Source organism: Excalfactoria chinensis, chromosome 5 (assembly GCF_039878825.1).
Source record: "Excalfactoria chinensis isolate bCotChi1 chromosome 5, bCotChi1.hap2, whole genome shotgun sequence".
Lineage (NCBI taxonomy): Eukaryota > Metazoa > Chordata > Aves > Galliformes > Phasianidae > Excalfactoria > Excalfactoria chinensis.
In genome coordinates this window covers 1,925,001-1,941,901 of record NC_092829.1, presented here as the reverse complement: position 1 = coordinate 1,941,901, position 16,901 = coordinate 1,925,001, and the positions used below count along the sequence as shown (strand labels likewise).

Genomic DNA, 16,901 nt, shown 5'->3' with positions numbered 1-16,901 from the left:
GTGTGGGGAAAGCATCAGAGCACACACAGCTTGACAGCACGTCACTGACCGGAGGCCAGCCGTTTACTTCCATGTTTTGATGCTGTTTGTAGCAATGGAGCCGTCAAAGTCCATCTAAACCGTGATGGAGGAGCTGCTCCACAGCTGCGTGCTACCAGGGAAGCTGAATGCAGCCCAATGGCAGCAGTGGGGACAGGGCTGCCAGCCCCACCTCCGGGCACCCATCTCTGCCACACAGCTGCAGTTGGTGCTGGAACTCAAACAGCCCTTCACTTCTTCTTCCTGTTGAGCAGGTTCGGTGCAGACACTTTCACTTTGCCAGGAATGTTTCTCGATAAGTCGGTGTCCTGCACAGCAGCAGAGATGAGAAAATGAGCGCATGGAAATGCACTGACAGGCACCTGCCTCCACGGGTGGTGTTTCTGAGTCAGCCGACATGAGCCCATGTGCTGCTGGCTCTGCCCTCAGAGAATGTGTGGAGAGCAGCACTAAGGAAGTCATCCTGCCCCTGTACTCAGCATTGGTGAGGCCTCACCTCGAGTATTGCGTTCAGTTTTGGGCACCTCAGCACAGGAAGGACATGGAGGTACTGGAGCAGGTCCAGAGAAGGGAAACAAGGCTCATGAAGGGCTGGGAGAATCAGCCCTACGAGGAGAGACTAAGGAAGCTGGGGCTGTTTAGTCTGAGGAAGAGGAGGCTGAGGGGAGACCTGACTGCTCTTCCAGTACCTGAAGGGTGACTGCAGCAGAGCAGGGCTGGTCTCTTCTCACTGGTGACAGGACAAGGGGAAACGGCCTCGAGGTGCCCCAGGGGTGGGTTAGGTTGGAGATCAGGAGAAACTTCTTTACAGAAAGGGCTGTTAAGCACCGGGATGGGCTGGAGGTGGTTGAGTCACCATCCCTGGATGTGCTTAAAAAGCATCTGGATGTGGTGCTCAGGGCCATGATTGAGCAGAGGGCTGTTAATGCAGGTAGGATGGTCAGGATGAGGTTAGACTTGATGATCTTTAGGTCTTTTCCAACCTGAGCAATTCTATGATTCTCACTTATTCTGTGATGTATTTACCCCCACTGGCACCAGTGGATCATTTCCCTGCTGCTCCTACACGTGTACAAGAGAAGCTCTAAAGAACCCACTCACCTTAACACTGCGGAACAGGTCTTTTTCTCTTGCAGTAGCTTCTTTGGATTGCATGAAGTTATGCAAAGCAATCTTGGCAGCTGTAAAAACACGGGTAAGATTTGAAGATCAAAACGTGTGCTGGCTTCCAGTGCTGAGGTTCAGCTGCTTTAATACAGTATTTAATTTAATACTGTATTTTTAATACAGTACCTTTTCCTTTCTTCTGGGTGCCCGGAGTGAGCTTCACTTTGTACCTTTCAGAAGGAAAAGTTTCCATCAGTCCCAGGGCCAACTGCCCCCAAACCTCCCCCACAGCAAAGGCTGCAACTCACTTGTAGTTCGTCATGGCCGTGTAGGGAGCGCAGATGGGCACAGCAAAGAGCAGGATGTCCTCAGCATGAGGCTGGCCTGTCAGTGAGTCCAGCAGGGCTGCGCCATCCTGAAGGGGAAGGAGGCACATTGTGACAGCAGGAGCAGCACCCGGCCCACAACAACCAGCCCGTGTCATGGAGGACAAGGGGAAATGGATTGAAGTTGAAGGAGGGAGGATTTAGGTTGGATGCCAGGGGGAAGTTCTTTACTGTGAGAGCGGTGAGGTGCTGGAACAGCTGCCCAGAGAGGCTGTGGATGCCCCGTCCATCCCTGCAGGTGTTCAAGGCCAGGTTGGATGGGGCCCTGGGCAGCCTGGGCTGGTATTAATGTGGAGGTTGGTGGCCCTGCCTGTGGGGGGGGTTGGAGCTTCGTGATCCTTGAGGTCCCTTCCAACCCAGCCATTCTGTGATTACTGAAGTCACAGCACTCGAAGCAGGAGGGACCTCAGTTGTCAGTGACCCAAATGCCGTCACATCTTCATAGGGTCACCAAAAGCTCCCTCCTACCGTTATCCTTTAATTAAAGGATTTAAAGAACCCAGCTAATAACCAGCCTTGGGCAACACCCACAGCCTGTAATTATACAACACTTTGAAGCTTCTCTTTTTTAATGTAAATAAACTTCTGAATCAAACTGCACTGCATCAGCCCAGAGCCACCTACTGCTGAGCAGTGCAGAGACCTCCAAAGACGGGCCAGCCTTCAATTCAGTTTCCATAAGGGAACGTGCTACATGATAAGCAGTGTAAGAAGAAAGCTGGGTTCAAACAGCCTCGAGCATGGAGTGCCCTAAAAGCAGAACCAAACCCTTCTGGAGGGCTCAGCAAATGAACCTCCATGCCAGCCCCAACCTGCTGAGAGCCAGGTTTGTGCCCCTGCTCCTGCTGACACAGAGCTGCCTGCTACAGCACAGCCCAACGGCTCCGAGGGGCAGCAAACCCCCTTTTCTCAGGGCATCCTGGAGTTTCAAAGATGAGAACATTTACCTCCACTCCCGGCTGATCCTGGTCTTGCTCATCCTGTAAACAGCAAAGGAGACAGAGCTGAGATGAGCCCACAGCTGCTTGTTGAACCCTGAACCCATGGAGAAAATCAGTTCTTTTATCAGCAGTCCCCAAAAAGCCAAACCCTCATTGCAGAGACAAACTGCTTTAAAGGTAAAGAGCATTTTTACGTAGGTGGGGGGAAAGCTATTTCAGAACGATGATCTCTAAGGTCCCTTCCAACTCGCACAATACTATGATACTATGATACTATGATATGAACTCCTCATTAGCTTGGCACACGCCAAACTGGGAGGAGAGAGACGAGCTGTGATTCAGAGATACTGAGCTGGGGAGCTCTCAGTTGCACTTCAGCTGCACCGAGTGGGAGGTATTGACTTAACCGGATCCTCGGCAGCCCGGTGATGCACTCAGACCCTCCTTGTGGCTGTGCTGGGAGCACAGCATGCACATGGATTGCTGCAGGGTCCTTTTGCTGTTTATGGAAACCAAAGAGCTCCTGGAGATGGGGTGTTAGGTGTGCTCAGCTCCACCAGCGCCCCAGAACCAGCTCAGCCACCCGGGCAGAGCTGCACTACACAGCACCAGGGGATAACAGCAGGGAGTGAGAAGGAACAGGTGTGTGGATGGGAGAGGAGAGGCAGCACTGCTCACCTTCTCATCCTGCTGCTCCTCCAGGGCCGGGTCCTCTGACTCGTGCAGCAGGATTCCTCCCAGCAGCATCTCCTTGCCCCCTCCAGCACTGTGATGCACAGCCTTGGATTTCTGCTGTTGCTTCTTAGCTGGCTCTTCTTTCATCTTCCCCTTTTTCCCTTTTTTCCCTTTCTCCTCTTTGTTTGACCCTGCAGACTGGGGTTGCACACAGGAGGCAGTCAGAGCCAGCAATTGCGGCACCATAGGGAGGCAGAGCTCCTTTCACTCACCCCCAGCAGCTTCATGATGAGCTCCCGGTCCTCCTCATCCTGGTCCTTGTACTTCTCCTTCATCTTCTTCATTTTACTCTAGAGAAGAAAAGTTCACCGACAGCTTTAGAAACTGCCCTTTGCACGGCCTTGCACCCATGAAGAACTAAATGCTGTGCCCATACACACACCCCTCTTAGGGCTTCCAAGCCTCTCTCCGAGCAGTTCAGCAGTGAGCAAGGGGCTGTGGACTCAGTGAGAGCAGCACCGTCCTCCCGAAACCACCGAGAGCTCCACCAAGAGTCTGAAACTGTGCAGCACCACAGAAAGCCCAAGGAAACCCCAAAGGAAAACCCACATTCGTCCACATTTGGGGGACGAGCCCACATTTCACATGGTAACGGCTCACCTTCTGTCCCCGTTTGATGGGCTGAGGGGCTGGCACACCCTTATTGGTGTTGGCAGGGGGGGGACGCTGCGTCTCGGTGTCTTTCTGCTTCTCCTCAGGTGGATCCAAGTTCTCAGAGTCATTTTGCTGCTTCTTTTTCTTCATTTCTCTAAGGAAAACAAGCACTTGATGCAACACCTCTTGCTGCCATAGGGAGGCTGCTGCTCTCCTGCCAGCACTACCACTCTGCTTCCCAGCCACAAAGGCCTGAGCCACATCCACTGGAAGTTACCCCTTCTCAGTAAAACCTCAAACCTTTGGGTATGCAAAGAGCTCCATTAACTGCTGGAGCTGGAAACCCCCCCAACTGTGAATGGTCACCTCCCACAGCCCCTCAGCTGCTGGCCGGCCAGTGACATCTCTGACACAGCTGTGTCCACAGGGCTCCTGTCAGCCAGTCCAAACCCAGAGGGAGGATTTCATAGCATCATAGAATCATGCGAGTTGGAAGGGACCTTAGAGATTTCTAGGTTTCCTGATGACAAAGAATGCACCGAACACGGAGATGCTCTCACCTCCTCTCCTTGGCAGACAGATGCCTTCGCCCCTGGGACTTGTTGTCACTCTAAGAAGTGAAACACAGTTAGAGCACACCACGTCCAGCAGCAGGTGACACTGATTTTTGCCCCAAACCTGAGCTGGGACCTTACCAAGTTGGGTTCTTCCTCTCTGGGGATGGTTTTCTGCATAGATCTGCAGGGAGATCAAAATGGAGCCCATCACTGGATGAAGAGCAACTCAACCCTGCACACACACACACACACACACACACACACCCCAGATGTGAGCTGGCCTGGTCACACTGTGTCTGGCTTTCTACGTCTTCAAACATTTAGCTCGGGTGAAGGGCAGCAATACTGGGATCTGCGTTACAAAGCAAGTCCTCGGATCTCGGCCAGATAGTCTCAAACACACACAACAATACAGCAAGGGAAGCCTGTGCAGAATATACACTAAATGAAAACACACTACATGAACACTGTGATGCTGAGTGCCCGTGCACAACAACCCTGACTGGCTGCGGTATTCCCTACAAGGGCTGCCTGCTTCCACCCACTCAGTTACTCTGCTTTACACCCTCGGAGGAGTTCCATTTCCAGAGACATCAGGGAGATGAGCTCATCTCACAGCCACCTGCAGAGCAGCTCAGCACCACTGACTCAGGTTTTTGGGTCTGAATGGCTCTGCAGAGAAAAGTGGGGCAGCCATCTTCAGAGAAGCAAAATCAGTGTGGGGGTGATCGAGGGACGCTTGGGCCAGAACAGGCACTAACAAACAGGGACCAAAGAGTCAGGCAGCCTTCACTGGGGAATGGGCAGCTGTGTGTGTACTTCAGGATGGGGGGCAAAGGGAAAGCTCCACAGGGAAGGGGCAGGGAACGGTACAGAGCATGGCAGCATTACCACAGCACAGGGTTACTGCCCTGCACCCTGACAGCCTGCATCGCTGAGCATCACAGAGTGACAGCAGCTCATCACAGCCCTGGTCCTGGCAGCATCTGTACAGAATGGAGAACCTCAGGAGGGCCCACAGTGCTGATCAACGCAGCTGCTGCTCCGCTTACCTTTGAGACTGAAGATGTGACAGGTCAATTGTTGTATCTGGGTAATTCACCTCTTCCTCTTTCACTTCATTCTTTGGCTCTGGATGTTCCACTTCAGATTCTCCATCATCCTCTTCAGAGACACCCTCTGGCACAGGAGATGTGCTTACTCTGTCCTGGTCAAGGTCAGCAACATTCTCGTTGCCATTATTTTCAGATGTGGCTTCCACATCTTCTGGAGCTTCGTGACACTCCGCCTTGTCCTCTTCGCTGCTGCTCTCTCCTCCTTCTGGGGTGCACAGGTGAGGAAAACACAGCCCACATTAGAAAAGGCAAAGTGATCCAAACAGCTGCTCTGTCAGCAGTGCACACTGTACCTAATAGCTCCACTTCTTCTGCCACCAGCTCACTGGCACTGCTGGAAACCGTTTCCAGATCCTCATCCTGTACTTTGACCTTCCTTTCTTCTCGGTGTCTCCAAACGCAGCTTTCATCCACCTAACAACAAAGCACCTGTATGTGGCCAGCACCAGCTCTGCCACGGCCCTCCAGCCTATCTGGAGAGCACCCGACTCAGCCTCGCTCTGCTCCTTCCCTTTGAACACTTCTTGTCATTCCAAGGGCAGTAAAACTAAATCAGCACAATTGAAACCTATCAACCCAGCAAGCACAGCCAGCAAAGAGGCACACACAAGCACAAGTAGCAGATACACACAGGCCTCAAACAGAGCCAGTGCAAAATTGCATCAGACAGTGAACAGTGTGTTTGATTTACATGAAGACAACAAAAAGGCAGCAAGAGCTGCACAGAAAAAGCAGTACCTTGAACAAGAAGCTAAAGCCCATCATCAGATAGGAAGGTGGAAGAAAATTCTTCTTCCCTGAAAAACAAAGACAGTCTCACAAAGAGCTTCAGCAGCTGTGTCAGATGGTGTATTTTTTCAAGTCATTTCATTAGAAGCTTTAGGCTGCCAAAAGTTACCCCAAGGCTTGTTCTGGCTTTTGGGTGAGGGCAAAACAAACACACAACAGCTCAGCTAACAATCTTCAGGTGCTGCCTGGCATTTGGGCTGAATGCTCAGAACGAGAAGCGCAGGCTGCCACAGCAGTGGGGCAGCTCAGGGCACTGCCCTGCCATTGCAGCACAGCACCTTCAGGCAAGACGGATGCTCCCATCCCCAGCAGTGCCCAAGGATGGGCTGATGGGGCCCTGGGCAGCCTGACCTGCTGGGAGAGGCTCTGCCCACAGCAGGGACTGCAGGAGCTTCGTGGTCCTTTCCAGCCCCAACCACTTTGTGATTCTGTGCGAAGAGTTCATAACGTAATGCACCGCTGCTTCGTGCCTCACCTCGGATCATGAAGCTTCCAGTAGTGAGATATTCTCCTGTAGGTGCAGTTTTAGAAACCTAGAAAAGCATGATACCAGCATGTCCCAGCAGACCAGCGCTGTGTAATAACAGCACCACAACAGCAATGTTCGAACAAGCCACGTTTTTAACTGCTGGGAATAGTAAGAACTCCAAATCCAAGGGTTTTTCTGGCCTTTGTAGGACACTGCCCTAAGAGCTGTTCCAGTTCAGCTGCACACCACTGGCACCACGCTTAGAAGTGCTGGTGAGGACCCGAGCTAGTCAGGCAACAGGAACACAGAAGACTCTGCAACCTTCAGTTTACTGTAACCTCCCTCCATTTACAGTTCAGTTACTTGGAAATGTATTGAGACCAGGTTAATACAGCAGCCCAAGTGAAAAAAAAGGCTATTCCTAAAATTTCTTTTTAATAGAAGTGATGCCCCTTTGGTAGTAAGACGACAAGCTTGCAACACTTCCTCTACCATGCTCACATCATCTCAGAGGTTAACCTCCCCAGCTCTACCCTGAGTGCAGCACTCAGATAGAACCTGCAAGGAACACTAACAGAGAACAGTTTCAGCCCCATCCATCAGTTCCCAGATAGAGTCACAGCAGTTCCTCCACGTGTTCTACCTGCAAAGGTCACGCACAAGTGTCCTTACCTGGTTGTGGGAGACCCACCAAGCACTGGTGACTACACGGGCATCCCAGGCAGCACTGTAGCACAAGGCCATGGTGCCTGCCTCTGTCAGGGTCCGTGGAGGAATCGGTTCGCCTGCAACAGGAACACCCAATACAGCAGTGAATTAAATACATGCACAATAGATGTCATCCCTCAACTCCCACAAACACCCCAACCCAGTATATGGACATCCCAGGGCGCTGGGCAGTGACAGCACGGCCTGCCTAAGCCGCAAGGCACAAGCAGCATCCACAGCTGCTCCTCACAGCTCCTCAGGATAGGCTTGGAGGGACTGATGCCTCTCGTGTCCCACTGAAACACCTGCTGGAACTGAGTGCTGCAGTGGGGGGGGATGGAGCTTGCTGGGCTGGACTCAGACACACAGTGCAGTGTTTTGAGGCTTCTACAAGCCCCCAATCAGCCCCACACAAAGTACCTGTTGGGTTCTTGATCACACAGCTCGTGGCTCCATGGAGGTCAGCATGAACATATATGTCCCCTGAAAAATAAACGACTCAAGTCAGTAACCATGCAGACCACCAGAGCTAAGGCAAAGGTTTCTGGCACCGGTGGGAAGCAGCTCTCTTGTCTGCAAACAACAGGATATTAAGGGTCTTTCGGCCCAGCCCAGGTCATTTACTCCCAACAAGAGTCCACCCAACCTACTCTTACTGCAGGGTGCAGCCTCCCACAGCACTCAGCAGACAACAAACACACACAGGACTCACCATCACCAAAAGCCCTTTTGCCAGAGTCTCAGCCGAACACCAAAGCAGTGAGACCTCCCAGTGTCATCCAGGAAAAAAAGAAGCTGGTACTACACTCCTTAATTACTCACCTGGTTTAAGATACCGCTTCACAATCAGCTCATTCTGCTGCTGATCTCTTCCAGCAATAACAAGGTAATTCTCAGAGCTGATGAACCACAGGAACTTCTCAAACCTGCCAAATCACAACAAAGCACTGCATGAAAAACCCCTGGAACCAACAAAACGGTACAGAGATACTTTGTGTGCCAAAGTAAGGGAATATTCATCTTAGTATCTACAATGTATAAAAGACATTACAAATAGCTTCATATCCATCCATATGCCTGGGGCACGCAGACAAGGCATGATACAAATACAGAATCACTGCCAACAGTATCCTGAGATTCAATAAGCACCGTTACCAAGAAGCCCCACCACCTCCTATTTATTTTTAATGCTTTAGTTATTAAACTACAAAAACCTCTGTTCATTTGTTAAAACCTTCTGCTGCTACCCCACACACACCGAGCTGCAACAGAGGAGTTCTCTGACTTTATTAAGCCCACCTTCCTAGCTGTGCTAAGGCCAAAAACTCAGCTCAACTACAACCTGTGTCCATGGAAAAGAACCTTCCCAGGCAGAGGCTCAAATGAGTAGCTGGAAGGAGGCTGAGTGCAAACTGTAATGCTCAGAAATCCCTCTCAGCTCCACTGCTAAGCCCATGAGGTCAGACTGATGGGAATGTTTCAAATCCGTGCATATTCCCAACACATCAGATAATAACAACAAAACGGTACTTGCCAATAGACCTTTCTTGCTTTCTGAATGGTGGTAACGGTCTGAACTTCCTTCAGTGTCTGCTTCGTCTTCTTCTCAGCTGACTTAAATGCCTATTTAGACAAAAAAAAGCATGATCCCAATCTGCCAGCACAGGAATCATAAAACTGCTAAATGCACAGCAGGGAAAGCAATAGGCGATTTCTCTCAACTTTCCTGAGAGTGCAGGCTCTGCAAACTGCTCATAGCAAGCCCACATTCCCTTCGTGCACAGAACAAGACTAAGGCTAAACTCATCACAACTGCCTGCCCTGCACTGTGGCCCCTGCTTACTAGCTGGTTAAGCATAAGGATTCCCACTGACGTCCAACTGCTACCTTTGTGATTACAGCTCAGTCAGCACCCGCAGGCACTCACAGTGCTGACCAAGCAGCACAGCAGGCACTCACACTCCTTTATTCGGTCACTTTGAGAGCTTAACAACAATACAACCCTCACTGGTTGTCCTCAGCTTTCAGGTCTCATCAGAACTACCTGAACTAAGGCAGGCTCATCCACGGATCAGCAACAGGGACTTGGCTTTCAAATGCCTTCTAAAAACAAAGACAAATACCTTTTCTGCAGCTTCTACTGTCTTCTGTGTTTTCTTAGCTGCGTGTCTCTTGTGATCGTAGTACCTGCAAAAGACAAGTTTGTTTATGCTTGGAATCCCGGTGCTTTTAGAACGCATTTCTCATGACTCCTTACATTTGTTGTGAACTTTCTATTTGGAGACAGCGCTGTATAGCCCAGATCTTTGAATCTCCTTATACAAGGAAAGCAGCCAAACAAAGTGACTTCCCTTCTCAGACTGACAGAGTCCTTGGACTGCTGTGTGACAAGAAGTAGCCATGTTCTCCCACTGCCCAGAACTGTACCCAAAGTTCTATTAATGCCACAGCTGGAGAACACCCTGCTGTGCAACTGTCAGACCCTGTTTTCTGACCAGGAAAACGCACATCCTACACCTCGGGGCAACCTACCCACCTCAGTCTTGAAAGTTTCTTTTCAGAAAGATACAGACAGGGCCCTTCCCATGTGTTATCACTAACAACTGCAAGCACACAGGAACATGTGCCGGCAAAGCACACTGAACCTTACTTTTTGGCATTGGCATAGGCAGACAGACTGAGATCTACATCAACTAACGACGGTTTGTTTTTCTGAGGTTTCTTCAACTGCTTGCTTTTATTTTTTTTCTTCTTGCCCTTGGGCTCTTCTGTTTCTTCTTTCTCTAAATCAGCATCCTCCCCCTCCTCTTCCTCTTCAGATAACACATATGGGTTCCTAAAAGACACAACATCCCATGATTCATAGAACTGTTTACTTGTTCATCTCATTGCAATTGCATTCTTACTCCAAACAGGTACGTGGAGCAAACATCAGCTGGGATCTGTATCTGCTCCTCATTGCTACATTCAACCCACCTCAGCACAGCTGTGCTATGTCTGCATAGCACGAGTCTCACTTCTTTTCCTCTCTCTTATTTTTGTAAAGCATCATGCTGCAGCATTCAGACGTGTGTAAAATCACTCCCAATAGCATCTTGCTACCATGACTTCTAACAGAAGCAGCATCAAAGCGTGCAGCTCACAGCAGCTGCACTGCTGAACCACCAGCCTCTCACTGGACTGCCCTTAGCATTGAAAGGAGCAGGGTCTCATAGGAATTCCAAAGTAATTAGCAAAACACGCACAGCAAACTGCTGGCTGATACATGGGTGGTTTGGAGCTCTACTGCTTTATTACATCTTCCAATGATCTAGAATACAGTCAGACAGACTCTTAAAAATGTCAGAACAACAATAATCACAGCAACCAAGTTATTGTTGTTTCTGAAAGCAAAAGAGGAAGCATCCATCTTTGCTCACAAAGCTCAGTTCTCTTCACACGGCTTGCAAATAAAGCAGAATAGCTTCAGCAACAATTTACAAGCTAAAAGACACTCATCTCCTGTGCAGCTCACATCATGAAGCCATTTGGGATGGGTGACCTGCAACGCACTCACCTCAATAGCATTGTGATGTGATTTGTCTGAAGCTTTAATTCTTTGATTGCATTTGCAACAGGGTCTCCCTGTGCCTGAGCCTCCTTAACAATTGCTCCAATCTCTGTCCAGTCTATCTGGTTGGCCAATGCGCTACGCACCACCTGGATGGCTCGGTTGACAATCTCCAAGTTCATTTCTATCAGTTCTCCTTTTATCTTATCGACTTCCTTAAGGTAAAAAAGAGATTTATACCCACTGAAGTTAAACACACACTCAGCAATATTTTTAAACTAACAATAGTAATTAACACTGAGACAAAACTCGTGAATGGCACAGAAGCAATCACATGGGGCGATGGTCAACTTGACTTCTGCAAGCAGAGCTGCACAAGTACATTTTGGCAAGGGAAGTACAAAGCATTTGTATGAGAGCAGAAGCCCACTGGACAGGCCTAGGGTCCCTGCTGGGTTCCAGGACAACAGCAGGGCTCACTTTGGGGTCTAATGCTGACCACAGCAATCATGACCAGCAGGTACAATGCTATATCTTCCTAAATACAAAATTCCAGTCTTACTTGAGCTTGCTGAAGAGCTTCCAGTCTTTGCTCGTGATCTCTACGGACATTTTCAAGTTTCTTCAATGCTTGTTTTTCCTTTCATAAAAAATTAACATGGAAAAGAAAACATATACATGTATATATAAATGCCATCTTATCATCTAATCACTGTAAGATACTCAATACAGCATTCCAGAAAAGAAAAATACAACAGCATAAGAGAAGCAAAGATACCAAAATACTGTTGCTAACATTATTAGTTGCATTCCCAGCAGAACTAACTACCACGTTACCTAGTCTGAAATCCACTCTCCACCAACTCAGTATCTCCATAGCACAAATAAGTAAGCAACACCTCCCCTCCCACCAACTAAAGAATCAGAATGTCCCAAAGAAGCACCTCAGGTGCTCCATCTCCATGACAGCATACCTGCTGCAATGCTTTCAGATCGATTTTCTGTCCTTCAAGCTTGGAGTAGAACTCATCTGCTGCCTGCAAAAGAAAATCGGTTTGAAGGATCTCCATGTTGCATTAACCTATACCAGCAACAAGCAGCCAGAGAAGGTTCGGCACAACAGAGGTGACTGCAGAGCACTAAAAGAGGAGACAAGCTCAAACAAGGTTCAGTAACTTCCTCCATTTTACCTTTGCAGGAGATGAGCTCAGCAAGGCCCTCAAGGATCTGTCTTCTACAAGCTGTGGGCTCTGCATGACAGTAACTAGCTGGCCAAACTAGGGCCTTCATTTCTTATTATGAAATGATGAAATGAAACCTGCTGCTTCACACAATGTGCTCTGCAGACTGTGATTGCAATTATTGGCCTATCTGCCCTGAATTCCTGCTACTTCAATAAGTCATTTAAAACAACAACAAACTATAGAAAGCCTAGAGACTGGCTAAGGACTGCTCCTGGTGGGCTGCTGCAGTTTCCAGATAACTGTGCTTAAAACAAAAGGCAGGATAGTTTCATGCTGCTCAGACTATCAGTGCTGTGAAGAAGATGACAGAAACTCAAGACAGGCAGCAGGGCAGGAAAGGGAATCAAGAACTCTAAAGATCAAGGTCAGGGACTCATTAATGATTCCACATAAAGTTAATGAGTCGAGGACCAGGAAGGACTACACTCAAGGACACAGCAAAGTGGACACCTCAGGCTTCCAAGGTAGTCATTGTGATGATGGAAATGACTGCTTGTCTCCAGCAATAACTTGGGATCTGAACTCCCCAGTAACAACATGTTTGACTAGGACTGGTGATAGCCAACAGCCCTGCAGGTTCAGAACACTACGTTATGATTATTTCACCTACAGGGCCTATCAACTGAGTCAGCAAAGGCAGCCCTGCCCAACAGTAGCCTAAAGCCCAATTTTACTTGGCCTTTTCTGTATAAACATTTATCCATTCCATTCATCAGCTCTTCCAAGGTCTACGTTTTCATATGCAACTCCTGCACTATTTTATAATTGTTCTTTTTAGTATCAGTCAATTAAAACACTCAAGTACAGCATCAGCAAAAGCACTGTACCTTATTGAATGAGTCAAATTCCAAGTAGGGACATTTTGAATGTTGAGAAAACAAGAAAGGATGAAATTCCTCATATCTGTAAAATACACATTTGATATTATCACCTGAAAACTAATTTAAGTTACGCAGACTAGTAGAAAAGGAAATAGATACTTCAGATATTTACGTGTAGATATCTTCTGCTGGCTTATTCGGTTCCAGGCTTGGCTTTTTCTCCTTCTTCTGGATAATATAACCCTGAAGGAGTGCACAAATATGTCTATCAACATTGACCTTTAAAAAGAATCCCCCTTATCTTGGGAAGGCAGCAAGACTCAGATGCTAACCTATCATGCAGCCCAAGACAGTAATGCACTCTAACAGGGAAACATAGAATGGCCTGGGTTGCAAAGGCCCACAGTGCTCACCCAGTCCCAACCCCCTGCTATGTGCAGGGTCACCAACCAGCAGCACAGGCTGCCCAGAGCCACATCCAGCCTGGCCTTGAATGCCTGCAGGGATGGGGGAGGCTCCTTGGGCAACCTGTTCCAGCGTGTCACTACCCCCTGGGTGAAGAACTTCCTCCTTCGTAGCACAAAGTCCTGAATGCTTGTTTGTCTCCACTCCCACTTACTCCACTAACAGTGGTGAGCTTACCTTACAGACCTCAGAACTACCCTATACAGCTCTCCATACAAATGCGCAGTTGATAGGCAGAAAAGCATTACATGCTGTGACAGCACAAGTGCAGTTTTCAAAGGAGCTACGTAATCTGCTTGTAAATTATTTAACTGCTGTACACCCAGTGCAAGGAAGTAGTTTCAATTCCAGCTACCTACAGCCCAAGGTCCCAGAAAAGAATCTGGAGCTGATACTGCCAGGAACAGGCATGTGCTGAGCAATTCCTCCTACCAGTTCCATACTGCAATCCCTGAAAAACTGATAGCCACAGGGCCCAGGCTGAGACCTACCTTTCCATTGAAGTCCTCAGTGAGTGCCATATATTCTTCTGCTTTTTCTAAAGCACTAAGTACTTTTTCGATATTTTCTAAAGAAAGAAAGGAGAGAAATATTTTAAAACATCTAGAAAAGAAAGATGTTTTTATCTCAATACAGCACAAGAGCAGATCAACAAATGACCCAGCAACTGCTCCTCCAATTAAGTTCCAGCTATGACATGGCCCTGCCATAGGAGTCCTACATTCTATTTCCAGTATATTCACAATCCTAGAGTTTAATGTGAACCAGGTTGGTCCCAGTGTAGAACATTACAGCATATAACCACGCGATCAGAACTACGGGTTTAAGGAACACTCATCTCTTTGAAAGAAACATTACTTAGACATAGAAATGTGTACAAGCTCTAAGACATTATTTCCTACATACCTTTACTTTCCATATGTTGATCTATTTTGACATAACCAGAAAATCCAGCTTCTATAAGGCAATGCTCAATGAGAGTGGCTCCGTAAGCTATTTAAGAAAGGAAAAATAAAGATAACCACCTACTGAAAACATTCTCAGTGAAATCTATATTCACATTAAGATTACATAAAGCACATCCTGGCCAAGGCTTGAGGAAACATGGTCAACCTCCAGACCGCAGTGCAGGGGCACCGTGCTCCCAAATTCAGAAGGCAAAATCTATGGTGAGCAGGTGAGCAGGACTTCTGCAGTTGCCCTCAGAAATGCTGGCTGGTTGTGCAGAACTGACAGGGCTCTGATGAGTTTCAGCAAATTAGGGATGCTTAGGATCACTTGGAAACGTGAAGGGTCTAGGACTGAGTGATGCTAAATGGTTCCAACAGAGACTGGGTAAATGGGTGGAATTAAAATGCAAGCTAAGACATTAAATGCAAATACTCAATGATCAGAGTGGGAAGCCTCTAAAGCATATGACTACTGGGATTGAGACACTGCTCTGGTAAAGTGTCAGTGTTTCTGCTATGGGATGAAAGTAATTAGAAGCAGGTTGTTTCTTTAGAAGTAAAGCAAGCTGGAGAAAGAATGGAACAAAGGTGGTGAAAAGGAGAAACAAGAAATGGGAAAAGTAACACTTATATCTGCAAATTGTGTGATTTGAGCTGCGTAAAGTGCCTGCCAGGCACCCTGCAGTTATCAACAGTGCCAAACAGGGAGAATAAACCACATTCATTGTTCTGACCATGCCAAACAAGTCAAATCTTCCGCAGTCAGAAGTGGGGCATGGGGTGCTTCACCTCTCCTTACCATGGAACACCCACACAGACAGGTTGAGCCTCCTGGTTTTATATCAGTGCTCATCCCAGGACTGGCATCACCCAGCCACTCCCTAACATCCCCACCCTGACTGTGCACTTATATCCCCTACTGGGGAGAGCCAACAGAGCTATCCCCAGGTCTTCCTCACTGAAGGAGCACTGCAAGGCTCATTGTGCAGCCAGCTTTAAATCAATTTTCTTTTTCAATCTACTCTGCTTTCAAAAGCTTGGTTTACTTTATTATTTCTCTAACATACAGGAAAACAGAATGCCACAAAAAAACCCCTTCAATAAAAAGAATGTTTGAAGTTAATAAAATGTGCAGAATCACCTATTGCCCTCGTTTCACCTCCTTATGAAACAGCACTACTTACGAAGATGTGGGTTAAGAACCCTCTTCAGCTGTTCCCCTTTGGGTGCATTTGATATCATCTCAGTTAACCTACAGAAGACAAGAGTTGCCATTTGAAAGAACAACAGATTTTCAGATCACATAGCATTGCTTAGAAGCAAAAATGCATCTTCAGTATTAAAGGGGCACAGTAGCCTGCAGTACATGAAGACTAGCCCCAGATACAGCGCTTTTCAGAGTTCAAAATATCATTAAGTTCAAGTAGGCCTACTTTTCTAGCCTGTCCAGGTTCCTTTGGACAGCATTCCTTCCTTCTGTTGTATTACCTGCGGTGTCATCAACAAACTTGTTGAGGGTGTGCTGGATCCCATTTTACAGGTCACTGATCAAGATGGCAAAGAGCATCGGCCCAAAGAAGGACCCCTGGGGGACAGCACTCATCACTGGTCTCCACCTGGACACAGAGCTGTAAGTAATTTGTGCTTGTTCCAATACATACACCATTAAAAAGCAATCACCTTTCCAAGGTGGGCAGTGGTGTGGGTGCTTTTGCACTGTCAACTGGGTATCGCTCCCGAACTGCAAATCTGACATCATCTGCTTCATCCGTGCGAAACCTCAGAATGTTTAAAATGAGGTACTCGTGGTCTGTCAGGACAATGTTACCCTGCAAACACACCACAACGGGCCCTTAGCAAAGGCTGTGTTCATGCGCTCACTTACAGAACACCATTTGGAGCTCTGCACTCACCCTGTCGTACAGCTCGATGATCAGGTGATAAGCAGCTTCATTGCTTCCAAACTGGAAGTCCACAATTCTGTCTATTCCCAGCTGTCTCACACTAACCAGCCTCCTGGTCTTCAGGTGTTTCCGACACTGCCAACAACAGAGAGAACATCTGGGAGGTGATGCAGACACACCTGCTTGTGACATTTCACATCAACATACATTGGCTTTTTTCTTTTAGCTATCAGCCCCTCTAACAACACTGGCTGCTTCTTACTTAATAAAAATACTACAAAAGTAAAAAATCCTGGGCTTAGTATTACAAAGATAAGACAGCTATTAGAAAACATAATAATGCTTTGATACTTATAGGCAACGTGACTGTCAACATCAAATGATTTTTTCTATTACAACAGCTATTTGTTCTGCTGGCTCGCTCAAAGCAAGGTCACCTATGGCACTTCAATGAGAAAGCGGCTAATTAAAGCTCTGAGGGTGTGTATTACAAAGAGAACAAGATTAATCCTGCATCTGTACAGGAC

The 16,901-nt window shown here is 47.7% G+C and overlaps 1 protein-coding gene across 1 annotated transcript in view; it reads right to left on the bottom strand.

The window, feature by feature from the left end:
• Positions 1–32: 32 nt before the first annotated feature.
• The window catches only part of NEMF (nuclear export mediator factor), a 19,835-nt gene continuing 2,966 nt past the window's right edge, over positions 33–16,901 (bottom strand). Inside the window, exons 4-33 of the mRNA XM_072338727.1 lie at positions 16,384–16,509; positions 16,151–16,299; positions 15,655–15,722; positions 14,427–14,513; positions 14,012–14,088; positions 13,228–13,298; positions 13,062–13,137; positions 11,965–12,027; positions 11,553–11,630; positions 10,997–11,205; positions 10,091–10,276; positions 9,564–9,627; positions 8,975–9,063; positions 8,263–8,366; positions 7,861–7,923; positions 7,405–7,517; positions 6,739–6,796; positions 6,213–6,271; positions 5,768–5,888; positions 5,412–5,679; positions 4,498–4,540; positions 4,363–4,412; positions 3,809–3,956; positions 3,421–3,498; positions 3,152–3,346; positions 2,480–2,512; positions 1,455–1,561; positions 1,333–1,376; positions 1,141–1,220; positions 33–347 (exon numbers count right to left, since the gene is read on the bottom strand). Of these exons, the coding sequence (XP_072194828.1) occupies positions 270–347; positions 1,141–1,220; positions 1,333–1,376; positions 1,455–1,561; positions 2,480–2,512; positions 3,152–3,346; positions 3,421–3,498; positions 3,809–3,956; positions 4,363–4,412; positions 4,498–4,540; positions 5,412–5,679; positions 5,768–5,888; positions 6,213–6,271; positions 6,739–6,796; positions 7,405–7,517; positions 7,861–7,923; positions 8,263–8,366; positions 8,975–9,063; positions 9,564–9,627; positions 10,091–10,276; positions 10,997–11,205; positions 11,553–11,630; positions 11,965–12,027; positions 13,062–13,137; positions 13,228–13,298; positions 14,012–14,088; positions 14,427–14,513; positions 15,655–15,722; positions 16,151–16,299; positions 16,384–16,509 (2,985 nt within the window). The 3' untranslated portion in view covers positions 33–269. The remainder of the gene's footprint in view (positions 348–1,140; positions 1,221–1,332; positions 1,377–1,454; positions 1,562–2,479; positions 2,513–3,151; positions 3,347–3,420; positions 3,499–3,808; positions 3,957–4,362; positions 4,413–4,497; positions 4,541–5,411; positions 5,680–5,767; positions 5,889–6,212; positions 6,272–6,738; positions 6,797–7,404; positions 7,518–7,860; positions 7,924–8,262; positions 8,367–8,974; positions 9,064–9,563; positions 9,628–10,090; positions 10,277–10,996; positions 11,206–11,552; positions 11,631–11,964; positions 12,028–13,061; positions 13,138–13,227; positions 13,299–14,011; positions 14,089–14,426; positions 14,514–15,654; positions 15,723–16,150; positions 16,300–16,383; positions 16,510–16,901) is intronic.